General features: G+C 49.1%; 6 protein-coding genes across 6 annotated transcripts; 3 read left to right on the forward strand and 3 right to left on the reverse strand.

Moving 5' to 3' along the window:
• Positions 1 to 235: 235 nt before the first annotated feature.
• LDX57_000364 (uncharacterized protein) lies at positions 236 to 1,189 on the reverse strand (the record flags this gene model as incomplete). The annotated part of the gene is made up of 2 exons (XM_046082011.1): positions 236 to 1,015; positions 1,073 to 1,189. The coding sequence occupies 2 exons, from the start codon at positions 1,187 to 1,189 to the stop codon at positions 236 to 238; spliced, it is 897 nt and encodes a 298-aa protein (XP_045937968.1).
• A 2,571-nt stretch (positions 1,190 to 3,760) lies between these two features.
• Positions 3,761 to 4,405, forward strand: PTR2_1 (peptide transporter ptr2; the record flags this gene model as incomplete). The annotated part of the gene is made up of 1 exon (XM_046082012.1): positions 3,761 to 4,405. One exon carries the CDS (start codon positions 3,761 to 3,763, stop codon positions 4,403 to 4,405), a length of 645 nt encoding a protein of 214 aa, XP_045937969.1.
• Positions 4,406 to 4,628: 223 nt separating this feature from the next.
• LDX57_000366 (cytochrome P450) lies at positions 4,629 to 6,143 on the reverse strand (the record flags this gene model as incomplete). Its single annotated transcript, XM_046082013.1, has 1 exon — positions 4,629 to 6,143. One exon carries the CDS (start codon positions 6,141 to 6,143, stop codon positions 4,629 to 4,631), a length of 1,515 nt encoding a protein of 504 aa, XP_045937970.1.
• Positions 6,144 to 9,713: 3,570 nt separating this feature from the next.
• Positions 9,714 to 10,813, forward strand: ERG20_1 (FPP/GGPP synthase family protein; the record flags this gene model as incomplete). Its single annotated transcript, XM_046082014.1, has 2 exons — positions 9,714 to 9,833; positions 9,920 to 10,813. The coding sequence occupies 2 exons, from the start codon at positions 9,714 to 9,716 to the stop codon at positions 10,811 to 10,813; spliced, it is 1,014 nt and encodes a 337-aa protein (XP_045937971.1).
• A 336-nt stretch (positions 10,814 to 11,149) lies between these two features.
• On the forward strand, positions 11,150 to 13,996 carry LDX57_000368 (putative DNA repair protein; the record flags this gene model as incomplete). Its single annotated transcript, XM_046082015.1, has 8 exons — positions 11,150 to 11,177; positions 11,236 to 11,253; positions 11,309 to 11,442; positions 11,506 to 11,604; positions 11,655 to 11,808; positions 11,873 to 12,141; positions 12,204 to 12,800; positions 12,851 to 13,996. 8 exons carry the CDS (start codon positions 11,150 to 11,152, stop codon positions 13,994 to 13,996), a joined length of 2,445 nt encoding a protein of 814 aa, XP_045937972.1.
• Positions 13,997 to 14,142: 146 nt separating this feature from the next.
• nrps14 (PKS-NRPS hybrid synthetase psoA) lies at positions 14,143 to 26,447 on the reverse strand. Its single transcript, XM_046082016.1, has 7 exons — positions 25,477 to 26,447; positions 25,049 to 25,424; positions 24,323 to 24,991; positions 22,729 to 24,260; positions 19,554 to 22,668; positions 18,866 to 19,457; positions 14,143 to 18,812 (listed from the first exon to the last, which is right to left on the reverse strand). Exons 1-7 carry the CDS (start codon positions 26,403 to 26,405, stop codon positions 14,290 to 14,292), a joined length of 11,736 nt encoding a protein of 3,911 aa, XP_045937973.1. The 5' UTR covers positions 26,406 to 26,447; the 3' UTR covers positions 14,143 to 14,289.
• Between the last annotated feature and the right edge of the window lie 283 nt (positions 26,448 to 26,730).

Below are 26,730 nucleotides of genomic sequence, written 5' to 3' on the forward strand. Positions count from 1 at the left end.
TCATTTATACTTATGATAACAAGGAGGCGGGGAGCGTTCTATTTTTATTTTCTATACCTAACGATATACTCGCGCCCTGCGGCAGGCGCTTCGGCACTTCAAGTGAGCATTGGGGCTCGGAATATTCACCTGATGAAGCATGTTAGAATGATTTACCTTATCTGATCTATGCTTCTACTGAGAAATCGCAAAACATGGTTCAAGTCCCCCATTAAAATGCCCAAGGCTTCGACATTCACATGCCCTTAGGTACTCCCAGTTCTGCCAGAGACTCCGTCAGCCCTAACCTGACCCAGTTATCAACCTCCTTCGCCGTAGCCACAGCAATCACCCCCAGCATACCCAAAGAATTCACCCCGGCCTCCTTATTAATCGCACCCCGTCGTCTCGGCAGCACGATCATCCACCTCTTGGTAAGAATCATATTATGCGGACAGGCCGCCCCGGGCGGCGCACTTGCCGCATGCTCACCGCGGCCCTCGCCCACCTGCGTAGCCTGGTCCAGCAGGTCATTATAGACCCCAACCAACGCAGTGGGTGTTAGTGTCACATCCTCTCCAAACCGCCGAAAGAACCACTCAAATGGAACTTTGGTCTCGGGCTTCTCCCCCTCGGAAGAATCCAGAAACGCCGCGAAACTATTCGCCGGCAAGGGCATCACCTGCAGATGCTTATGCAGCCGACTACACCCGCCATCCCGTCCACAGTTGTAGAAAGCAACATAGTCTGTCTCAGCGGCGTTCAGAATCTGCCACGCAACGTGCAGATCGGCCTCGTCGAGCGGCTCATACTGTCGTCGGTGTCCGTCACCGGTCAGAAGCATGAGGTGAGGACGCGCGAAACAGAACTTGTTTGCGATTACAAAGTGGGTCCCTGTCTCGTCGATTTCGAACCCGGCAGTGCTGATATCGCTACCTTCTCGCTTTTCGGGCTCTCGATTGGCGGTTTCGGGCTGGGGCTGGGAGGTAGTAAGGGTGGGCTTTTTGGCAAGAGCAGAGGTGAGAACGAAATGAAACTTGATTAAGGTAAGTAGATGCATGGTTCGACTAATGGTTGAAGGAGCTATTCTTACTTTCAGGTCGCCGTCAATGTGCTCGAGGATCTGTTGTTTGCCGTCGTAGAGGACGAGGCCGGATTCGACGAGACAGTCAAATTTGGAGATAACTAGAGATTCTTCCATGTTCGGCATAATTGTTTCGGTGGATGATGTCGGATGCAGGAATATGGTCTAAGCGGTTGGAGGCGGGATGGAGGTCCAGGGAGCTCAGCTTTATTTATACGTACCTAAGTAGTATGACGGGAGGCTTGCTCTGCTAATCGAGCCCATGGACACTGTTTGCCTTGTAGGTGCTTGCGGGCAATCTCAGATACCTGGAAGGGAACTTATATTATCCCAACCGCAGGCCGAATCGTATTGTTAAACCTGGACACAGCGATAGTACGGTGACAAGGAGATGAGGAACCTGCCAGCGGACCGACTAAGGAAGGACATGTCCCCTACTACCCCTACAGAGCGCTAACTGAACACATACTCCTAAGCTTCCGACGACCCTCGTGCAAAATTCCTGATCTTAGCAATATTTCGCGCCAAGTGATGCCTATACATGACCTATGTGAGGGATTTAGATCCCTGCTGCCCGCGTACGAATCCATGCTCACATGCGGAAGACCGAATTGGGGAAGCCGGGAAGCGTTCAGATATCAACCCCTAGCACAAGCATGGAAGGTGGTCGTGCGATCCAAAAATAGTCATCAGTTCTCCCTGAACTAGCAAGGTTTTTGGATAAATTCAAATACTGTCCTAGTGTGTCGGGCTAGTTTGAGGCGCCTGACATAAGTGCCGCGCTTTTTTATCTCCAGCCTTACGGAGCTCAGGTAGTACCTTTTCAGATTCTAGACCAATCACGCTATATGACGCTATCTTACGCCCTATATCACCACTATATCACAAGCAATATGCGGGATTTCGTAGGCATGGACAATCCGTAGAGGAAAAGCTTGATGAAGCCCGGTTGCGCCTTGGGTGTCTTAGATGTCCTTGGCTAGGTAAAGAAACGCCGTGTGTTGCAATAGCGGGAGCCCTTGTACATCTCTGGAGATAACACAATCTATTATTCCTCGCCTGCGCACAGGATCGTGCGTTCAATCAACGCATTGAACAAATGGCAACACGTTATAGGTGTGTTTTATGATGTTACATTCTATCTCAAAAGCCAAGACTCCAATAGAAATAGACTCTGATGTCGGTCGTGTCGGGAAAGGCTAGAAGTAAAACAAAAGTCCACCCGCTTGACTCGTGAATTCATACGAAGCAGCCACCCAAAACATTAGTCTTGGGCAAGGAAGCAGTCGACCGATGCTACATCTTGGCTTTTCAGTCCCCGCACGTTTCCTTAAAAATTACCATCGTAACCCTGAGCTCCTGGGGAGTCGTGGGTTTGCTCAGAAAAACAATCAAATTGGACATCTGCTCCCATGCCCAACGATATGATCAGCCAAGAAACAGAATGTGAAAGACGCGATGCAACTGAGGAGGAAGTTAGGACCCTACCGCATGTGGTCGACTCGGTCCCGTTCATTGTTTGGATAGCTCTTGTAGCCGGTGCATCGGAAAGATTGACGTTCTACGCCGTCTCCGCTCCATGGCGTAAGGCTCTAAAACCACCTGACGTGGGATCAAGATGCTCTAACCGCCTACAGAAAACTACATGCAATACGACCGTGATAGTACTGCTGTCCCGGGGGTCCTAGGTCTTGGTCAAGCAACCGCCACTAACATCTCAAATGCCTTTTTTTCTTCTCATTCTTAGCCCCTCTGCCGTTCGCTATTGTTTCGGATGTATGGCTAGGGCGATACAAAACATTATGCATTTGTTACATGTGGGTTTCGTGTACCTCCCCTTTGCCAGTTGAAGCTGACCATCAACAGCCTGAATCTATGTGGATGTATATTTCTCTTTGTCACCACACTTCCAGTAGTGTCAGCAGATTTCACGAAGATAATGGGATTAGCCCTTGCTATGACTCTTCTCGGTTTGGGGACCGGTGGTGTCAAAGCCACTGTCTCTCCATTTATAGGTGATCAATACACGATTTTAGCTCCACAGTTGGTCGTCACGAAGAAAGGCGAGAGAGTCATCGCGGATCGCACGTTGACCTTACAATATATATACAATGTGTTCTACTGGTATAGAGCACCCCGTTGCGGACTTGTTCATACAGCTGACAATATGGAAGGTTCACCAATATTGGAAGTCTCTCTCTGATTGCTTCGACCTACTTGGAGAAAGAAATTGGCTTCTGGGCCGCTTACCTCCTGCCATTGTGTTCCGTCTGGATTTCAATCCCTTTGCTGTTGTTCTGGCAAAGATCATATGGTAAGTGAGGAGTGAATGCCTTACATTACTTGATTCCAAAGGTACTTGAAATGCTGAACTTGGCGAAGTGAAACCCGCGCCACAGGGAAATGTTTTGCCCCGGGCAGCAAAGGTTCTTGCATACTCCGCCCGCGAAAGATTTCGACTCGATGCGGCAAAACCCGCATTCCAAGCGCAGAAATATGGCAGATCCGTCCCTTGGGATAACCTGTTTGTCTCGGAGATGAAAAGAGGCCTCGTAGCCTGCAAAGTCATGTATGTTGTCGTGCAGGACGGTGGGTTCGGTTTACTCGGTTACTAACATTGAAACCAGGGCTTGCTTCGTGCCCTTTTACTTATGCATCAACCAAATCACCAATAATCTTGTTTCCCAGGCGGGTCAGATGCAGCTGGGCGCTGTCCCCAATGACTCCATTCAAGCGCTCAACCCCATCGCCTGTGTTCTGCTCGGCCCAATAATTCAAGAGTTTCTCTACCCCGGTCTTCAAAAGAGGGAGATCGCATTCGGGCCAATTGCTCGTATGACCTGGTCGTTTGTGACGATGAGCTCAGCGATGGCATTTGCTGTAGGGTTGCAAAAGCTGATCTATACACGGGGACCGTGCTATGAATCCCCGCTGACTTGTGCGGATTCCGACGGAGGAAGAAGACCCAACAATATCAGCGTCTGGGTGCAAACACCCGTGTATTTCCTGCTTGCATTTGCCGAGATTTTGGGATTCACTACCCTGTCTGAGTACAGCTACTCGAAGGCGCCTAAAGACATGCGCAGTCTGGTGCAGGCCCTGCGACAGGTCACCGCTGGGATTGGATCTGCTTTGGGGATGGCTCTGTCACCAGTGGCTGTTGATCCAAAGGTGATATACATGTACACGGGACTGTCGGCAACGATGATTATTGTTGCCCCAACTTTCTGGGCGGCCTTCAGACGTTACGACAAGATTGACGATGAGCTGAATGATATTGGGTTGATGCAACCAGATGGCCGTGATGAGATGGAAGAGACTACGTCTAATGCATGTCTATAAGAGCCGTACACCATATGGCTTATGAATCACAGTGATTTCCATCTAGTAAAGCTGACCGACGTGTGAAGCTTATATATATATATATATATATATATATATTTTGCTATGTGGCGAAAAGATATATGGCTGTTTGATGTTCGAATTTAAAGACAAGAATTGCGACAGAGACACATGAGAGTACCAAATCAATCCCACAGAAGGAGACCCTCAAATGTAGCAGCTACTAAGTGAGCTCTTGTTCCACTTGAGCTAAAAGCTCATCAACACTCCTTTCTACGTCAGGGCCCTTATGGAGAACTGCCCGGCGGCCCTCATCCCGAAGTTTGATATCAGCAGGGAACGGCGCTGGTCTCAAACTGGCCCCGTGCTGCTCCAAATTCCAAGGATCGATCTCAACGCGGCGGCCATTCTCATAGCTATGACTAAACGAGAAAGCCCAAAGCAATCGCGAAATGACCATGTTGAGCGATATTTGTCCAAAATGACGTCCTGCACACGCTCTCCTACCATATCCAAAGATTCCCAACGGTAAGTTAGGGTTTTCGATCCACCTTTCCGGAAGGAATGATTCCGGGTTATCGTATACATCTGGGTCCATGTGCATAGCCCACATATTGACAATCACAGTTGCTCCCTTTGGAATATGATATCCTTGATAGAAATCATCGGTAGAGGTCGCACGGGGGATCCCCTCCGGAGTTGCAGGACGCCACCGAATGACCTCATTAATGATGGCTCTAACGTACGGCAACTGCCCCATATCTTCTTCATTGGGCAGTCGAGATTCTCCGACCACGGCGTCCAGCTCGCTTTGCGCTTTCTTAACCACCCAGGGGTGCAGAACACACGCCATGACGAAGAACCGCAGAATAGCCACACTGGTGTCCGTCGCCGCTTCGTATAGAATACCCATCAGATACCAGACCTCTTCCTCAGGCATCCCATGAGTATCTTTCAGATTCCGCACGTACTTGGACCAGTTCCATTCTTTCGCATCGAGACCTTTCTTTGCGCTGGAAGAGAATAAACCCGTCGTGGCATGGTGTAGTTCGTGGCTCGACTTAATCCATGGCGCTCTCGATGGCGAGATCCGTTGCAGTACGGGGAAACACTCGAAAAGAAAGCTGCCTGCCCCAATCGCTTTGACAAATTTGTGTGTAATCTCCTTGAACTCCTTTGCGATCGGATCATTCACATCGACAGACTTGCCATATTGCAATGCCAGGATCAAGCTCGCGGTGTAGCGGTAAATAACAGTGGAGAAGTCCTTGGTCGAGCAGAGCCCATTCAGCAATCTCCTGGATTCAAAGTCCACAAGGCCCTCGTATAGCTTGGCCATGCGAGGATTCAACAACGCGAGGTGGATGCGGTTATGGTTCTTCCACCTCTCCCCGTAAGGAATGAGGGCCGTGTTTAGACCACCGGTCATATTGTCTGAGACTAGGGGAATATACGGTCGGGAGCTGTAGACTTGGCCTCGGCCACCTAGGAGTTCTTTGCTGATGGCGTGAGTACCCAAGATGATGACGGTCCTAGGCCCGAGAGTGAGTCCAACGATCGATCCATACTTCTTATGCCAGTTATGGAAAGTCTTCAATGGAACTAGGCGGGCAAACTGATGAAGGTTGCCAATGATTGGAAGAGGTGCTGGGCCCGGAGGAATGGATCGAGGAGCTCTCTTCCAGTGAATCAAGGAGAGGAGAAGAATAGAACCGATAATAGCAAAGAGAAAGATCATGGTGATGCAACGTTCTAATTCGAAAGAAGTGAGAACTGACGATTCTTGTGAATCTCTACTAACTGAATGAGTGATTTATGTATTTGTCGTTGGAATAAGTCTCTCCCACCAAGTGTGAAAGTTGTCATTGGGGTGGGTATTACAATTCCAAGTTCCATGGGAGAAACTTATAACTCACAGAGTTGTTATGGGCTATAATTAGCGTTGGGCATATCAAAACTCTAAAGATAGAGGCAAAGATCCTTCAAGAGAAATGTTTGGTTCAATAAAAACTCTTCTTACATAGAGTAGTACCGAATACGGCGCTCTTAGAGATGATCTCTCTAACAGGCGCAGAAGTTGTATGTACATACTACTGTAAAGGGGATCGAGCCACACACCGCGCCGTGACGGTGCAAGGGATGCAATGCCGGGGCGAAGGCCACGTCAACACAACACCACTACGTGGAGGGCTCGCCGAGGACCCTACGGCCACCGTAGTGAACAGAGATGAAGGAAATGAATGATATGATTGTCCTACGATAGGTGCGGGGTATGCACCAGAGTCATTTTACAATGCAAAAGAACCTCTTAGTAGTATCTAGCTCCTCAATTGACTAACAGCTTCACAAAATACAGCATATGGTCCCGCTTCAATTTACATCTCCTGTTGCTTCATGACTCTGGAAATCTATTGATATCATGGTTTGCGTTTCTTTCGGTCGCTTTATTATCCACGTCAACGGGATAACTCTCAGCGATGGCCTCTGATGTAAGGGACTAACCCTTACTTTGAAATTAGAGAGGGCTTAACAAGCACAATGCCAAATAGAGAAATTGACAGGTTCTCTGTGCATATTTCTGCCTCTTCGAATCACAACAACGTCAGATATGGAGACGGTGACAACCTTCGATGAGGTATTTGCGTTGTCATATTTGCCTCTTCTATCTTCCTACATGATAGGACTTTGAGCCTTAATATGAGCATTCACTGCTAAGAAGAGACAAAGCTGTGTACAGTGAAGTTTGCCGCGTCATTCTGACGCCGAGGACTCCCTTACTGGGGCCACGATATACTTCTGGGTGTCATGTTAGGCAACAGTCGTGAATTTGGTTGCAAAAGATAGTGTTACCATGAATTATTAAGATTTGGCGCTTTTGCGCCACGCCAGGGCTCATGCGATATAAGATAGTAGGTATCAGCGCCTTATCCGACTGATCCAGAGTTCATCACGCCGGCTCGACCTCATCAGTCAGTTCTCGGCTCATCGTGATACCTGCTTTTTCCTTGAAAATGTTAGCCACAAAATCCAAACCACCCCATGAGATTCTATCCGGCCTTCGAGGCCAGCAGGTCCTCATACCTGAGTTGCGGTCCTTCTTCCCTGCGGCTGAAACCGCAAACCCTAACCACGCGAAGCTTGTCCCGTCAACAAACAATTTTATAGATAGGTGAAGAGCTCTTTCTCCCTTGCATCTTGTCCTGAGAATTACCACTTCAATGTTACTGAAGATGACACCCTGAAGTCTGTTCCCAGGAAATCCAAAGAAAGCCGAAAAGGTCAAATCGACTGACCTGGCGTTGCTGGCGTGTATGTGGTGGCCTCATGCGGAGTTTAGAACCCTGCAGGTTCTCGCGTACCTGATTCTATGGCTCCTTATGTGGGATGATGAATTGGATCAAGTATCCGAGTCTCTGGCCCTAGGAGGGGATTTCATGGCTAGTCAAAGGTTTCGGGACCAAACGTTGAGGTACATGAGGGGGAGCCTTGGGATGGATGGAGCCGAAAAAACAAGCTGGTCTCTAGAAGAGTTTGAGAATCGTTTCTTGCAGAGGTTCGAGCCAATTGCTCATTTTATCAGAGAGGAGTATGATCCAGGTGAGTGACAGATTGATGCCTGTCTAATCGAGAGCTCATGGTAGCTGATACACGATACAGTGCACAGGGGCCTGATTCTGGAGGAGATGGAGTTCACCATTAAGATGTCCTGTCTGGAACAGCAACACCGCACCCAGGAACGACTGCCTACTATTGACGAATATTGGACCTATCGACTTGGCACAAACCTCATGGGCGTAGTTTGTGCTGCAACAGAGTAAGTCCAGATATTTCACCATCTAATTGTCGGTTGTATTGACCATTCCGTTCAGACTTAGCATGAACACACGAATCTCGCGCTCGACGCTTCTGCATCCATTCATGAGGGATATTTGTCTTCAAACTAACCGAGTTATCGCGATGTATAGGCAGTGCCACAGAAACCTTATGTGAGCTTTATTACTAACATGTCGCCAGAACCAACGATATTCTCTCTCTCCGGAAAGAAGTGGTTTGTTTGTCGAGAATCATGCTGCCAGAGCCAGTACTAACATGCTAGTAGGAAAAGGAGAAGTGTGCAGTCTCATTCCTCTCCTCTACAAGTCCAACGACTCGCTTCAAGAGGTTGTTGACATGGCTGTTCATCTACTCAAAGACGCCATCCATGATCTAGCCCGGTACGACGCAGGCCTGGCAACGCAGCTGGGAGATAAAGCTTGCGAGACGTTCTTACAATCTTGTTATGACTACTGCACCGGGTTCCTTCATTGGAGGTTTGTAACCCCATACAACATCACATTACCCGGGAGCATGCTGCTAATCTCGATACTAGCCTTAAAACAACTCGGTACAATCTGGCATCTGTGCCGAGGGACGAAAACGGCTCAATGGTGCTTTCATTGAAAGTGTAAAGAGCTCAAGAGGCTCGGTACGCTTTTGTCGTTCTAATTGAAATTTGGCCCAGGGCATCCTTCCGCTTGTTTCTTTTAATTTTTAGATCTAGACTTAGATGATGCGAGAAAATGTTGGAATATTGAGTCCACAAGGTCGTTCTAGTTCAAGATACATTTCACAAATTGAACATAATTTTGAGTTGGACTTATGTGGTTCTCTGGCACCTTTCTCAAATAGAAACGCGTTAACAAGCCGTTTAATTAGTAGACCATTCGATGACGCAAGACTAACTCAGTCAAGCAGCAAAGAGCTCTAGAACAAATTATGAGTGCAAGTCAATCATAGGAAACTTCCTGAATGAGATGATGTTATCAAACGTTCTCCTTCCTAAACAAGCAGTGCCAGGTGTGGAGATCAAGCACGGAAAGTTTATCCCCATTTTTATATTTACCGACCCACGGCAGAGGAGAAAGCTTGATCTTGTACTTCAATCTTTATCTTATCAAAATTTGTACCATTCTCCACCATCATGTACGATTCCCAACCAAAGGGCCACTATCAAAATGAAGAGCTGGGCAATCATGTCGTATCATGGAGTTGAGGCGAAAGGCATCTACTGTGTCTTCTATCTGGTTCTCCGAGAGGCTATAATATGACGTGGTCTCGTAAATAAGTTATCCGATCCATTTAAGATTAGAGTTTTATGTGCAAAGAAAGATTACCTGTCTGTCATATGCGCGATCCCTGCTACAAGATTATCTCAGCTGGGAGATGGCCCGCACATATATTGAAGCCGATATAATGATTTTCAAGAGATTTCCAGCAGACATGCACAGCTTATTTGCAACGACTACATCTCTCCTTTCACCAACTCAACATGACTACAAAAGGCAGCCGCGAAGACTTTGAAGCTGTCTTTCCCTCTTTGGTTCAGCATGTTCTGACACAAGCGAAGCAATACGGTGTTCCAGATTCTACTATAGAATGGTTTGAGAAGGTAAATAACTCTGTTATACTACACCTGAATAGATTATAGCTAACTAAACACCGAACTCCTTAACGTACAACACTCCCAATGGAAAGCTTAATCGCGGACTCTCAGTCGTTGATACTGGCACCATTCTACTCAACCGACCTCTCAATGACCTAGAATTCCATGATCTCAGCGTCCTCGGATGGGTGGTCGAGCTTCTTCAGGCCCACTTCCTCGTTCACGACGACATCATGGACTACTCAGACACTAGACGCGGTCAGCCCTGCTGGTACAAGCTACAAGAAGTAGGGCTCGTCGCCATCAACGATGGAACGATGTTACATTCTTGCATTTTCATGCTCCTTAAGTCTCGTTTCCGCTCACACCCGGCGTATGTTCAGCTTGTCGAACTTTTCCACGAAACCACGTTCCAGACCCTGCTAGGCCAGCTATGTGATTTGGATACGGCACCTCATGAGACAGTTGGTTTGGATCAGTTCTCCATGGAGCGATACCTCTGCATTGTGAAGCACAAAACAGCATATTATAGTTTCTACCTCCCCGTGGTATTGGCACTGTATTATTTGCAGTATGCGACATCAAAGAATCTGCGCCAGGCACGGGATATTCTGCTCCAAATGGGCGAGTACTACCAGATTCAGGATGATTATCTCGATGTATTTGGCGATCCTGGTGTGCTGGGAAAGGCGGCAACCGACATTCAGGATAATAAATGTTCCTGGGTGATTAACGAAGCGTTGAGCCGGTGTTCCGGATCCCAGCGTCAGATTCTGGAAGAATGTTATGGTCAGGGAGATGAAGTCTCGGTAATGAAGGTCAAATCTGTGTTTAAGGATCTTGATCTCCAGCTGGTCTATCAGGAGCTGGAGCAAGAGTATGTGAAGGAGTTGCGGAAGAAGATCGAGGCAGTCGATGAATCGGAGGGGCTAGACAAGAGGGTATTTGAGTCGTTTCTATCCAAGATTTATAAGCGTGAGCAATGATACTGATATGTTACTCTCGTGATAAATTTATGAAATGATCTTGTAGATGATCTGCGTGATGTGCCTCGGGGGCCTCAGGCACCATACAAAATGGTCCCCGATATGATTGGTGCATCCTGCCCCACCGTTACAGTAGGTCACGTGTTATACCACGGCCGTGACACCTTAGGATCCAGGCATCAACTTGTCTATTGCGTTCTCCGCTCTCCCTTCTTCGATCTTCATTCTTTCATCCTCCATAGCACACTTCGCCATGCTCCGTCGAGTCAATCTTCGCTCCTCAATTATGCTTCTCTAGCAAGATTCGAACACGCCCGCATTAGTCGCATCGCACCCATGTCTACTTTTGATGGAATTGTTCAAGGTGCGTATTGGATTCACGGCTATGCGCAGACAGAGCAGCTTTCTAACAATTCCGATAGAGTTTCCTGGCATTCGGAGTATATATCTCATAATGTCCTTGTGTCGACCACATCTAACACTAATAATCCTCAGTCGATTATTTCCGCAAAGCCCCAGAGAGGCCTCCTCCCCTAGCATGCTTTCTCAGCCATGTCCACAGCGACCACTTGCAAGGGCTGGAGTCCTTGCGGGCTCCCTTCATCTACTGCTCCGCAGCAACTAGAGAGGTATCTATTCATCTCAAATCCCCAAAACACCGCCTTTGGAGATCAGTATTTATCACGGCTTAGATACTTCTGCGTATTGAAAAATATCCGCATCGTATGAACTTCAGCAAAGGCATCCTCGAATCAAGACAGTTGTCTTACAAGCACTTATCTAAGCTTCTAGTAAGCTGATTAGCCCGTAAGCGATGTTTATTAGCTGACTATTTACGCAGCGACCAATCCCATTGAACACGCCGACGGAGATCGAACTTACTCCTCGGCTATCCATCCGAGTGACCCTTTTTGATGCGAACCACTGTTCAGGGGCAGTGATGTTTCTCATTGAGGGCAATGGAAAGGCTGTCTTGTATACTGGTGATATTAGAGGTATTCCTTGACCCTTGTAATGGAATGAGACACCGCTTAACGCCATGCTGATGAATCGTTATAGCGGAAACCTGGTGGGTTAACAGCCTTGTCCGGCATCCGATTCTTATTCCATACACTCTGGGGAATAAACGGCTGGATAATATTTACCTTGACAATACTTTTGCACGCGCCTCTCACATATCAAATGTCTTCCCATCAAAAGCGGAAGGACTGTCCGAACTTTTACAAAAGGTTGCTCTGTATCCGGAGGATACCACGTTCTATTTTCGCGCGTGGACATTTGGGTACGAGGAAGTTTGGGTCGCACTTTCTGCTGCTCTGAACTCAAAGGTAAGCGTGACCGCCTATCAATATTGAATTTGAATCGAACTCGAATCATGCTAACAAGATAGGTGCATTTGGATCGCTACCAACTTGGTCTTTACAAATCACTAGTTTCCCAAGGAACAGACGTAAACGAAGCGCCCGCCCTTTGCGGATACGAGCTCGGGAACCGGTTTGTTTCTGGATGCTTAAGCGAGGACCAGAACTGTCGCATTCACAGTTGTGAGCCAGGTGTACAGTGCTCTGCAGTTCCATCCGCGAAAACTGTCTACATTGTACCGATTGTTCATCGCACCAAAGATGGCTCAAAGGTTCCCGAAATCGGCATCGGTGGCGGTGCTGGCGATTTGTACCAGATCCATGAACTCGAGTTACCAGATGAACTAGCATTGGAACAACTGGACAAATTATGTCTCGAGCAGATCCATGATCCACGAAGTCTCTCGCAAACAAGGAAGGCCCTGTTTGATGCATTTAGGTCCAAGACCAAGGCTCTCTCACTGGACAGTTACGGAATGAAAGAAGATCATGAAATTCCCCTGGATAATCTCATACGCATCCTCAGCCGTGGTCACTCCGGGGAAAAGCTTTGGCTAGATGTGGCCCAACATCCGTCGGGACAGGAACCAAATGACCAAGCTGACGCCCCCCTTCCCAAAACCATTGTGCGTGACATCCCTTGTGAAGCAATCTTCGCGTGTCTAACACAATGCAGAACTTTCCATACTCACGCCATTCATCCTATTCCGAGCTATGCGAGCTAGTCGCCGCATTCAAACCCAAAGACATCGTTCCCTGCACAGTTGACCCTTTCACCTGGAACGAGGATGTGTCAATGCAGTCCTTATTCGGTCACCTCTGCTCAGGAACAAACTTCACCCACGACCAACACATGCGTGACATGCTAGCCAACAACCAAGAACTTCGCTCGAAAAAAGAAGCACTACGTGATGACACCGTCACGCCACAATCAAGCCAGATAACCTCTAGCTTACCAGACAGCATTGTCGTATCATCAATCCCATCAAAACGCGCAGCTCCTCAAGACCAGTCTCAATTTCTGCCTCGTCATAATGAAGTCTCCAACACACCGTTAGCCTCGGCAAATGCACCTGCTCCGATTCAATCCTCGTTAGAAACAACATCCGACATAGCATCTTCTCCAAAGAGACCCCTTATCCCCACGTCCACTCCAGAGACCAAGAGAATCAAGCAGAATGAAATTCGTCAAGCCTGGAACCTACTCAACAACGCCCGATCTGAACACCCGTTCTATCAGCTAGGAGATCTACCTTCATCGTTCGATACCGAACCAGAAGACGAGCTCAATGACCCCACATCCAACCACGCGAAAGGAACTGGATCTGGTGTCCACGACACGCAAACCGGATTCCACCATGAGAGTGATATTACTCAGGGCTCGGAAAGTCCGCCTCACCCATCCGAAATGATGGATAACACGCACAACACATACCTTCCCCACAACGAAATCAACGAAACCATCCCCGAAAGCCAAAACACCCACCCCTTCTCCATCCCCTCATCAGCCTTCGACTCCCAAGAACAAATCCCAGATATCCACAACGACACAACACCACCAAACAACCAACCCCATTCCCCCGAACAAGAAACCCATGAAATAATTTCCAATTCCGACATGCACGATCACGATGACGACGACGACGACGACGACCAAAGGAACCAATCCCATACAATCCGACCGTCTTTGAATCGATCCAGCTCGTCTCGAAACCGAAAAGCGGCGTATCTCGCCGCTCGAGCGGATAGTTTTGATGCTTGGGTTTCCATGTCGCTGGTTTCGGCTGGGAATAATCATACTGAGGAGGAGATTGAACTTTGAGTTCGAATGAGGTTTACCTTTCTGAATTGTAGTCGACTCTTGTACTACCATTACTAGCAGCGAGACTCGCAGAAAGCTCTATCTGATTAGAGCTCAACTCTTATGGAGGGCATGTAAAAAGGATAGTACCTACGAGGCATAACAACTAATAACCATAACGTTGATGATATTCAACAAAAGAAGTACACAAACAGTAGCCATAATCGCTTATATAGACCCAAACACCAACAACGCTAACACCCAAAAAGTAAGATCACAAAAGTATACAACTCCAAATACATCAGTATATTCCATCAGATATGTTTTCTCGAGTGAAGAAGCCAAGGCAACAGCATCTTTGTCTGACCATTATCGAAATTCTCCAAGTATGCACCAACCGTCGGGTCAAGACCATAGGATTTCGCGAGATCGACCCACTCCTTCCACGGCAACTGTTGAAAAGCAACCCCTTCCGTCCTCTCCATATACTCTTTCAATTCTCCAACATCAAACCGGGTCTCACCGCAGACATGCGAGAAGCGAACACCAGCATTACCATCCTCGATCGTCTTGCAGAAAATACCATCCAAAACTTGGTCGGCTGCAAGTTTCTCGCTGATCAGATCGAAATACCCTTGCCAGAGGTCCGTGTCAGGAACCGCCTTCATTGACCGACTCAGCGAAAAGATTGTCCCGATCACGTTGGTTGTGGGCATTTCGGGACTGGTGATGCTGCTGGGCCGGTGGATGTGAACTGGGATGCCGAACTTGGCGTTTGCCTTCTCAAGGAACACCTCACTGGCCCATTTAGATACAGAGTATCCCTCCGTCAGCACCGAAGCGGCATCAGAAGCCGGTGGGAAGTCAGAAAGCGACTGCTCAGGGAACACCTCCTCCTGAGACAAGCTTGTGATACCTGCAGTGGAAATATAGTGGAATGGAATGCGACGGGGCACGCAGAGTCCGAACAGGAATTTGGTCGATAAGACGTTTGCGGCTCGAAGCAAGGTGTATGGCTTGAGGAAGGAGACATCAGCACCGTTGTGAATGATGCAATCGACGGTCGCCGTCAACGTCGATATGTCTTTCGCGCTCAACCCCAAGGTAGTATGGGAGAGATCACCGCTGTACAACCGGATCTTAGGAGATTGGATGGAAAGCTGTCTAGGCGAGCCATCCCCGTTTGGCCGAACGCCGATGCAATGGATCCGCTCGACGGATTTAATTTCTACCAGTTGGCGAAGGAGAGCTTTCCCAAAGAACCCCGTGGCTCCAGTGAGGATAACCTCCTTGACATCCTTGATCTCAGTCGTTAGACGTATGGGTTCTGCTCGATCAAGGCTTCCTGGAATTGCAGTTTCCACGTCCCAATCGATAGACGTTTCGACCTGTTGCGCACTCGTAGTCATCCCAATGAGAATTGCCATTTCTTCAAACGTCGATGCCTTAAAAAGATTCGGTACTGGGACCTTCGTATTGGTAATCTGATGAATCCGTGTCTGAAGCTTCAACAAATGAAGCGAGTTGCCGCCCAACTCGAAGAAATTCGACTGTTTGGTGATGAAAGTGTTGATGGGGGGAAGAAACTCCTCCCACAACTCCTTCAGCTTCACCTCGATTATACCGAGGCCGGTGACGTCGGCCGAGCGATCGGGACTCCGCTTGACCGGCAGTTGGCCAAGTTCTCTTCTGTCAGCCTTTCCGCTTCCTGTGAGAGGGATGTGTTCGATGGGGGTGACTATCGCTGGCTTAGCATAGACAGGTAGAGGCAAAGTCCCGAGGAGGGATTTGATGAATCCATCGGTATCGGCAGGTCGAAGAGCATGAGCGAACACAATGAATGTCACGAGATATTGATTGCCCTCGTCGCCCTTGGCAATGGTCGCGGCATCCGTCAGCACCCCCTTGGAGGATTGTATGAATGCATTCGAAATCTCATCCAGCTCAATGCGCATGCCGCGAAGTTTGATTTGAGAATCCCCAGAGATCCGTCCGCGGTATTCGAGGTTCCCATCACTCAATATTCTACCATAATCGCCGCTTCGGTACAATCGTAAACCGTTAAGATCGATGAAGCGGCTGTTCGTCTCATTGTCGCGATTCAGGTAACCTTTTGCAACAGCAGGCCCACTAATGCAAATCTCACCTGGCCATCCACTCGGTAACGGTCTTAGTCGCTCGTCGAGCATGATCAGATTGTAACACGGCAAGGGTCGCCCGGCATGTATGAGATCGGAGTCACTATGCACTTGCTTGTATGGTACGGACCCCATTGTACAGGCAACCGTTATTTCACACGGGCCGTAAGCGTTGACCAATGTCAGTTCTAACAGACCTAGACCTGCGAACGCTTGGGTCGTCGCATAGCCCATCTTCTCGCCCCCGCAAAACGCGTACCTCCATGAGGAGCACTTTTCCAGGACCTGGCCTGCTTCTGAGATCCACAGGGCGTACTCTGACGGTACCGCCAATGTCAAGGTGACCGCCTCATTTAGCATAAGATACGCAAGCTCCATCGGATCGCTTCGGTTGCTCGTCATGACTAGCGTTCCTCCATGCACCAGAGATGTCAGCATCTGAAAGATTGACGCATCGAAGTTGTGCGAGCTCTGCTGCAGCACCACTGGTCTATCAACTGCAAATTCCTGTTCAACGGCTTGGATGTGGCATCGCAAATTATCGTGGCTAAGCAAGACACCCTTAGGTAGGCCGGTCGTTCCGCTTGTATAGAGTAAAACGGCCGTGGCCCCTCCATTCCCATCGCAAACGCTGATCGACTTCGTCGCGAGAAGATCATCGGCAAGCTCAATGATCTGGAGGTTGCCATTATCCTGCAAGAATTGAATTGTACGTGCATCTTTGCACAAGATAACTGAAGGGTGGCAATCATTCACGATTACTGCAAGTCGATCGACGCCATGGCCAATGTCAACGGGGACATAAATGGCGCCCATACGCCAGATTGCAATTAAGGAACACACTGCATCGACAGAGGGCCCACATGCTACCACAATGAAATCACCCGGACCTGCGTTAGCCTCAATCAGAATGGTTAAGATAGACTGGATCCTGAGCTCCATTTCCTCATACGTGAGACTCGCTCCATACTGATCTTTCGCGGCAAGAGAGTCTGGGTAGTGTTCTATGGTTTTGGATATGCGTCTTGAGATGCTGTCTGACCAAAAAGGACATTCCAATTCGGGCCCGTTTCCGAGGTGCTGCTCCGAGACCGGCTCGGATGAGCCGAAGAATTCATAATCCATGAGCTGGCTTTCCTGGTGCTGAGCCAGATCTTCGATCAAACGAGCGTACAGGGATACCAGAAGCTGAATGTCTGCGCCATCATACAAATAGTCTTGTGCCCTGAAGGATACAAGAGTCGTTCCGTCGATATCTTCCAGGATAGTTATCACCAGATCTTGGGGCTGACGAGCATCATCTGATGTGGAGTATTGCAGGACTGAGTTATCAAAAGCAACGTCATGCGTGACTCCGGCGATGTAATTTACCATGACCTGGTACAGGGGACTGTGTACTTCGTTGCCCGAGATATCCTTGTGAGAGGACATAGAAGCTTGAATCGCCCCTGCAGAATGGCTCAACGCATCCAAAACTCTCGATCGAGTCTCCTTGACCAGACTCGAGAAAGTCTGATTCTTCCGCGGTTCAAAGATCAGTGGCAGGATTTCTACCATTAAACCCACTACCCTTTCAAAACGAGCCTCATCTCGGTTGGCATTCGCAATCCCGATACAGATTCTGTCAACCTGAAGAATCTGCTGAAGGAACAGTTGTATAGCAGCCAGGTGGAAATGAAATGCTGTAGTCCCACTACGCGAGCTTGCCTGTCTGATCGTGTTTGAGGTGTCCTCGTCAAGACGATATTGTTTGCGGGTCATCTCATAGGTTGCCTGTGTTTGCCGGAAGCTTGTCTTTGCGAAGGGGAATAGAGGTAGCGGGGTTGGGGCTTCCTGGAAGCGTTGGACATCAATCATCTTTCTCCCTCGATGAGCGAGTGATTGAGACAATTTCCGCTGTTCGCTAGCAAATGTCACATACTGGGCGGCAACCGGTGGAAGACTCTTGGGATCCTTGTATGCAGCAGCGAATTCTCGTAGCACCAATTGCCAGCTAACTCCATCCATGGCAAGATGGTGATAGCTGAATATGATAATATGGTAATCCTCGCTTGGTGAAATTACGGAGATGGCCATTGTCTCTCCTTCAACCAGGTTGAACACGCGACTTTGATGGCTGAAGAACTCCTTTGGTACGTCCAATGGGTCAGCGCTGCTGACTTCCGTCCAGAGTATTCTTGGTTCTTTCAAAATTGACTGGCTAGGGATTCCACCGGGTGTTTCAGCAACGAAAGCTGTCCGTAGTGATTCGTGTCTCCTAGCCACCGTATTCACGGCAGCCTTGAGTCGGTCTTTGTCCAGAGGGCCGTGCAACTCGTACTGCATAGTGCAATTATACATTGATGGATCATCGATGGAGCTCAACATAAACCACATCTTTTCCTGTTCGGTAGACAGTGGCACCGCCCTCTCCATTGACGCATTCATTCGATGCCTTAGGGCAATCGGCACTGTGTCTGGGATCTGTAAAGTGAGCTGAGGGGTTGTTTCAACAGTATAGCTCGTAAGTGACGCGCTTTCAGCAGTGAATGCATCCCGAGTCCGAGATATGTAGGATAAAGTATCAGATTCCCCTCTTTCATTCCAAGGCACCGAAGAAAAATCTGGCTCTTGAGTTATGGGTTCCTCTCCTACAGATTCGGGTTCCTTGGGGACGGCGACTAATCTTGTAAAGATGTACTCCGTAGCTTCTCGGCATACTGAGTATTGAGGTTAGCGGGGCTGTGCCAATATCTTCGAAATGGTGTCTTACAGTTGACAAGCGAGATTCCTCCCAAGACCTTAAGAACAGAGACCTGAAAGTCTAACTCATGGTGAAGCCAGCTCCGAATCTCGATGGCAAGCAAGGAGTCAATTCCAAGCTCGATGAGGGGCCTTGCGGGGTTTACAATGGGCGCAGAGAGTTGAAGCAAACTCTGCAGCATTCCCATAAACGCCTCCTGAACGACGGGTTCAGCAAGAGCTAGATCATTAATATCTTCGACTTGCTGCCGTAGCGAGACCTTTGCATTCGGCTTCTTGGCAGTGGAATCAAAGTCTTCGTTCACATGGAAATGCATGAATTTGGGGTCACGGTACCACTGCGGCCTCAGCTGGCCAACAGGAACGTGAAGACCAGTTGAGAAGCAAGGAGATTCCGAGGTTGTAGTTTGACCGACACGGATAGCTTCGGTGAATATACAGTGAAAGTCCGGCTCCGCGATTGCCATCAAGCCCGCTCTGCGCAGAGGTTCCTCGTGTGTCTTCTCCCGAGAGACGACGCCGAGACCTAGGATCATGCCAATATCCACGCAAGATCCGGCCAGGCCCCGTTGACGCCGTTGCTCGGCAATTGCTTTCATGTACTATCTGAAGTCAGCCAGAAAAGAAACAAAAAGCGTCCAGACCAGTATCCAAACGGACGGAAAGGAAAAAGAACACAAAACAAGACAATTACTTACCATATTAGCTGCCGAGTAATTACTTTGACCAGCATTCCCAATCAACGAGGCTGTAGATGACAGCATGATAAAGAAATCCAGGCCCGCATCGGAGAACATTTCGTCCAACCTAGCGCTTCCTTCCACCTTAGGCCTCAGAACACGTACGAAGTCATCAAAAGCCATGTTGAAAAACGCTGCATCTGCCAGCACCATGGCGCCATTGACCACGCCAGCGATTGGCGGCATTGCTTTCGCGATCTGATCGTGGACGTCTTGCAATTCGGATGCATTACAGACATCAAGACTCAGAACAATCAACTGGCATCCTTGGGACCTTAGTTCTTGATGCCATCGAGCCGGCTTTGGCGATCGACTAGCAATTGCGATGTATTGAACGTTATTCGCAACCATCCACCGGCAGAGAGACTCGCCAAGCTCACCGGTCATTCCGACCAGGAAGTAAGTTGCATCGCTGCGAAGGAACTCTTTCGGATCCAAGCGTTCCACTTGGTATTCGATTCTAGTATTTGTAAAGCGCTCCACCGCACAGACTGTCGTGGTCGCAAATTGTTCCGTATTGAAGCCTTCATTGAGCGTCTCCTCAATTGCGAGGTAATCATTCCAGACTGATTCCAAAACAGCGACTGTTGATGTTGACTTGCCATGGAAGTTTGTTGAAGGAGATGCTCGCTGGGAAAAGTAGCAGTGCCAGTCAATAGTAGCGCATGCCTCCGGAATAGCTTCAAAAAGTCGATCATGTAGCGAACTTGGATTCGGATCGAGGTTCACGTACAAAGAAATATTCTTCGGGAGGAGTAGTCGAAGGTTTCTCAAGGGCGCGTGCGGATGCAAGTAAATAGTGGATTCATAAAGATCGGCGAGTGATTTGTCAGAAGTAGCTAATCTCAGGACTGGATCGCCATCATTTTGGGCCAGGTTGAACACCTTGGCTAGTACCGGATCGTTGGTGAAGATAACAGTTTTTCCATATGTGGCGGATTGTCGCACTCTTGCGGAAACAAGCAGAGCAGTCAAGACCTTCAGGACGTCCGGCACCGAATTTTTACTGATGACATTGTCCGGCACAAAGTAATTACTCGCCGTGATCAGCTGGCTCTGGGACGATGTGAAGGCAAGAGTCATGATTTCGTGGCCTTCCTGCTCCATCATGCCAATGCAAAGATAAACGCATGTCCCATCATAGATTCTGAAGGCCATAGATGAGCATGCAATTACATTCACAGCAACAGGGGGCTCGGCGTTGTCTTCCAGAGAGTGGGATTGTAACAACTTCTGGGCAGAGGAAATTCCCAATGGCAGGCCCTTCGTGATGGGCCGGAACATAGAGTTGAATCGATCATTCATTTCCTTTGCATGCACCACCCGGGGAATATAAAGGCGCCCATTTTCAATTGCCATCTCACGTTCTTGAACCCAGAGAACCTGGTTCTCCTTCATGCGAGCTTCAGCTCCCTGAACAAACTGCGCAAAAAGGACAGCCAAGATTGAGCATTCCAGCGTCTTCGGGTAGTCAACATCGAGGAATACAAGGTTCAAATTCGGCGACTCCGTAGCCAGTACTCGACCAAGCCCAACGGTCATAGCACTGTAGGCATCGGCTTGTTTGAAGCCCTCTGTCACCCAAAAGATATTCTTGGACTGCTGGAAAAGATTCTGAAGAGCCCGGAATCTTACGGGATTCATTTCCTTGAAAACAGGTTCATCCAACTCTTCCAAGTTCAGCACATACGCCGGAACACGTATACCCCCGCGGAGTATATCGTCAACAGATAAGGCATAGGTGATGTGGTTGTTCCAGGATTTGAAATGGCATTGAAGCTCACCTATTATCCGAGCTCCAAGGAAAGAGTTGCCGCCGATGATAAGAATGCCATCTTCCAGAGGGGCCATGCTCGCCACCTCTAGCGGTCGATAGACTGTCTCAAAAGGGGCACCTTGGGCTCTGGAAATTATCAATGAGTGGCAATGGTTCGAAAACTCGGCAGTGTCGTAGGCTATGGAGTCCACCCCGGAGAATCCACAATCCTCCAGTACCATGTCCCAGTCACTTTCGGAACGGACCATTGATTCCGGGCCTCCCTCAATAGGAGCTGAATTGTACACCAGCTCGCGGACAAAGCATGCAAACAACGACATACCAGTTACTCCAGCCAGGAGTAAGATACCTCCCGGCTTCAAAAGCCGATGGGCATTCTCCAATGACAAACAAGTATCTCGAAAATTGCAAGGAAAGGTGTTTGCAATTATGAGATCGTATGTGTGATCTTCAAACTGCTCGAGGGGTAAATCACCGATATCCAAAGCCGTAAATTGAAGTCTATCGTCTCGAGATACCAGGCCAGCCTGTGCAACTTCAACCGCCTCTGGCGATGGGTCCGTCACCAAATATGATACAAAGGCGCCTTCTAGTGAGTCTAGAACAAGCTCTGTTGTTGCACCGTTTCCTGCGAAAAGCTCAAGGATTTTCATCCTAGCAAATTTATGGCCAATCTGCTTGACAGTACGCGCGAGGTGGTCTCGTATGCGACAGGCCCAGAAGCCCGACTCCACGTACCGATCTCGTGCCGCGATAAATTGAAGATGTCGGTTTTCGTCAGACACTAGGGAGGCATTTCGAGCAGCTTGAATCAATCTAATATCCAGAGAGCTTGAATCATGGATTTCGAATCCTGCCATATTCCCATTTCCAACAGTCTCTGATGTTGGGGTGATGCATTCATTGATCTGGAAGTAATCATAGGCGAGCCTTTCGCATTCCGCCAACGAAGCTGAGTGTCGCTCATTGGGAAACTTGTAATCGGAAACCACCATGTCGAAAGAGATGTCCTGGTCCCATACAGTCGTATGAAAGAGCTGTCTGTCCTGTTCCTTTGAGTAAGCAGCCAGGGCCACACAGCTGAATCCCTCTATTTGAATTAGACAGTTGCCCTCTTCGTTGTAGATCTCGATGTCACCCGTAAAATGAGAGGAAGATTCTTGGGTGGGTGGGCGAAGATCGGTAATGTTAGCGTCAACGGAGAGTGACTGACCCTTTCCAGAGGCGTCTTGCAGAAGGTGAGGATTCAGCCGCATAGATTTCACTCTCCTGGGAAGAAAGGCAGTTCGTAGGCTCCTGATGGGGAAACAATTAGAACCGAACAAACTTGTAGAGGAGTACACAAAGAAAACTTACCCATCTCCGGGAGCTGCAAATGCAACGAAAATGGCCTGGAAGCAGGAGTCTAGCGAGGCCGGGTGTATTGGTAACGAGCTTCGGAGCCGGTTCACTCGGGCGGAAGTCTGGAACATTTTTCTTTCTGCACTCAAAATCCCCCTGAACACACCCGTATACTGCAGGCCAACATTTGTCATGTAGAATCGGTCAACATCGACAGCAGACAGTTCCGAGGAGTCCTCCATCTTAGGAGGGAACAATGAAACATCCGGGTTTCCCAGCTGGACGCGTATGCTAGCCGTGAACCTAATATTCAAGGGATCCGTTCCGTCGATCTTGCCGGCACAGCATGAAAACCGCACATCGGCCGTGGTTGCACCGGAAGCGCGGCCTTTCTCAGAAGGATCCCGACTCAGATATGAGACGACTTCTATTCCAGCAGAACCGTCTTCGAGATTTATACCACGTCGAATATCGAGATCATACAGCTCGATCAGCTGCAATGGCTGCTCCCACGATCTCAACGCAGCTTCTACAGCCATGACACAGTACCCAGCCGCAGGAAACAAGACATCACCCTGCAACTTATGGTCTTGAAGCCACGAGATCTCTTGTGGATGTAGAACATTGCGCCATCGTATCTGCTGCTCAGACTTCTCAATACACGGGCCCAGCAGCTCATGCGGTTGCTGGCGACCCCTGTATTCCTTTGACAGACGAGTCTCCTTCCAGTACACCTCTTTATGGTTCCATGGGTATGTCGGAAGGTCCTTCAACACATGGAGGCTGCCAGATTGGCTACTGTTGATGACGGTTTGGAGCTTGTTCAGGCTAACAGCGGAAGAACCCAAGGTCGTCCATAGGTTACCCACGCAGGTGCCAATGGCCAAGATGTCATTCTCACCACGTTTCAAGGTTCCATAATATGGAATCGGAGATTGTTTCATGCTTTTGATGTTCTGCGACGTTGGTCCCGCCAGCGCTGCATGGGGACCAACTTCAATGCCAGCATCGAACGGTCCATGATCTTTAATCGCTTGCTCCAGAGCATTGGAGAACAGCACTGGCCGCAGCAGATTTTGTATCCAATAATTATTGTCCACGCGATCAGAGCTCGAATCCATCTCGAACCCATGCACAGAAGATATCCATGTACAATGAGGTTGCGCGTCCGTGTACTTGATGTCACACCGGCGGAGGGCATCCAGATATGGTTGTGCACAGGATTCCATGAAAGGCGAATGGTATGCCCTGTCAACACGAAGCATTCGCACAAAGATCTCTCTCGCCTGGAACACTTCCAATGCACTTTGCAAGACCGCCTTGTCCCCAGAAATTGTTGTAGAGAAGGGCGCATTGCTGGCGGCAGGAAAGATTCGGTTTAAATACTCCGGACGACTGCAGATTTTGCGAGCTTCGGAGAAGCTCACCCCAACTGCCATCATCGCGAGAGCAGGTTCGAGTTCCAAATCTGTTCCCTTTGAATAGACCCCCCTGTAATAGGCAATCATAATGCCCGCCTCGGCTGTCAGGCAACCAGCAGCATATGCCTATAAGATGGAATATATGAGCGATCTCTTACTTTTGAATTACAGGGCTAATATTTACTTACTGCAGCAATCTCCCCGCTGCTATGGCCGACGACCACAGAGAACTCGATGTCAATGCTCCGCAACAAATCTACCAGAGCGATTTGAATAGCGGTACACAGGGGTTGGGAGTAGGCGGCTTCATTACATCTTGATTCATGTTTGTCAGCTTGTAACTCCTGACGAAGGGACCAATCTGGGGGATCAGGAAGTTGCCTCAAGGTATCATCTAAACGATCAATGGCTGCAGAGAAGACCTGTGACCTCGAAATCAGCTCACAGCCCATCGTTGGCCATTGCGCCCCCTGGCCGGTGAACACTCCAAGAATACGGCCTGCGTCTCCTGGTGGCGGATTCCTGCTGCCTTCTAGGCTGTACCTTGGACCGTTCGAGCCAGCCTTCAAACTATGCAACTGCTCTAAGATTTGCTCTCTCGAGAACCCACCGACATAATCTCGAAATGGCAATGTAGAGCGACGCCGTAGCGTGTGTGCAAACGATCCTAAATCGATGGAAGGGTTCCCCGTTAGATAGGCAATATATGAATCAATCAACAGTGAAAGTGAGTGCTCTGAATATGCAGATAAAGGTAAAAGTACAAAGTCGTCTTCACGGCTTCCAATGGGATCCATTGGACAAGATTTGCACATGTGCAAGCCCCCGTGCAGGGATTTATCGTAACGTTCTAGGATCTGAATTGGAAGTCAGCAAATATGCCTCATCATTCTTCAGGGTGCTGTGCTGCTTACACAATGTGCGTTTGTGCCTCCAAATCCAAAGCTATTCACCGAGGCACGGTAAACTTCTCCTTCGGGCCAGGCTGTGGGCACAACAGGGATTCGCAGTCTATCGTAGAATGGTAATATGCTTGGGTTGAGGCGGCTAAAATGCATGTTCGGCGGAATGGTTCCATTCTGCAGGGCCAGAGACGCCTTCAACAGACCGGCAATACCCGCCGTTCCCTCGGTATGGCCCACCACTGTCTTTATGGAGCCAACGAAAAGTGTGTTCTCCTGGGTTTCACTCGAGCTGGTCGCACGAGGAAAGAAGACGGACTTAATTGCTTCCGCTTCAATAGGGTCACCTGCGGGTGTACCGGTTCCGTGTGCCTCAAAATACTGACATCTGAGGTTAAGTTAGCAGGGTGATAGTCCATTTAGAAGCAGTCAAAAGCTACCGTTCGGACTCCTTTGACGGATCCAATCCCGCCCGGAGATATGTCTGCCTGATAAGCGCGGCTTGACTGGCAGCGGATGGCATTGTGATTCCATTTGTTCGCCCGTCCGAGTTCACAGCCGTTTCTCGAATGATACACTCGATGGTATCTCCATCTCGAATAGCGTCCTTCAGAAGCTTGAGAACCACGACGCCGATACCTTCACCCCTCGCGTACCCATCAGCACTTACGTCCCACATGCGTGACTGGCCCGTTGGGGAAAGCATATGCAATTTGGACTCAGCAATGAACATCTCCGGGCCCAAGATCAAATTGGCACCGGCCGCAACGGCAGCCGTGCACTCTCCTTGACGCAAAGCCTGGACGGCCTGATGAACGGCTACCAGACTCGAGGAACAGGCGGTATCCACAGTCAGCGAGGGGCCTTTCCAGTCGAAGAAGTACGAGACTCGATTGGACAAGATACTTCGGGCTGTACCCGTAGCGTTGTACTGGGGAAGGGACTCGGGATCCCGAGCCTGGACGTCGTAATAATCGGCACACATGAGACCAACATAAACTCCGGTGGGCGTTCCCCGCATCGACTCGAGAGACAATCCCGCGAACTCTAACGACTCGTAGACGGTTTCGAGAAGGAGACGATGCTGGGGATCCATCGCCACCGCCTCGCGGGGGTTGATGTTGAAAAAGTTGGCGTCGAACCGCCGTGGATCCTCGTCCAGGAAGTACGAGTGAGCGACATTCGAGGTACCATGATGTGAACCATCTTCGTGCCAAAAGCCATCGACAGCAAAGCGATCGGCTGGTATTCTCCTGCCGACATCTCGTGGTTGCGATAGCAATTCCCACAGCTTCTGAGGGCTGTCAGCGCCACCGGGGAAACGACAGGCGCTCCCGACGATGGCCGCCGGTTCACGGGGAGACGACATCGTTTCGAGGTGGGTAATAGCGAGGATCCCCAAACCCCTGACCCTCCCGTGTGGTGTAGTCAATCCAAGGTGTCGTGATGGCAGAAGTTTATTTTGATTTCGAAAGTTGAGGATGGGATTGTCGCGCGTCGTACGACCTGTTTATTTTTTGATTAATTTTTTTCCCTTAGCGAATTCTCACCCGAAGCCAACCAAGCCAGTCTGTGAGGAAGCGTCCATACTCAAATGAGACTAAAAGCGCAACGCTAAGTCGGAGTCTAACATGGAGGCTACGGGGTCAGGACTCCGTGTCGGCCCCCCCCCCCCCCCCCCCCCCCTCCTCTTT

The sequence above is a fragment of the Aspergillus melleus genome (assembly GCF_016097325.1).
Source record: "Aspergillus melleus strain CBS 546.65 chromosome Unknown contig1, whole genome shotgun sequence".
Classification (NCBI taxonomy): Eukaryota; Fungi; Ascomycota; class Eurotiomycetes; order Eurotiales; family Aspergillaceae; genus Aspergillus; species Aspergillus melleus.

Bases quoted from the DNA above. Each gene is read 5' to 3' on its own strand.
- nrps14 (XM_046082016.1), bottom strand. From the start codon at position 26,405: ATGTCGTCTCCCCGTGAACCGGCGGCCATCGTCGGGAGCGCCTGTCGT. The intron at 24,261-24,322 runs GTAAGTAAATAT...TCCATCTTATAG, and splicing joins GCAGCGGGGAGATTGCTGCA to GCATATGCTGCTGGTTGCCT. The intron at 18,813-18,865 runs GTAAGACACCAT...CTCAATACTCAG, and splicing joins AGGAATCTCGCTTGTCAACT to TATGCCGAGAAGCTACGGAG.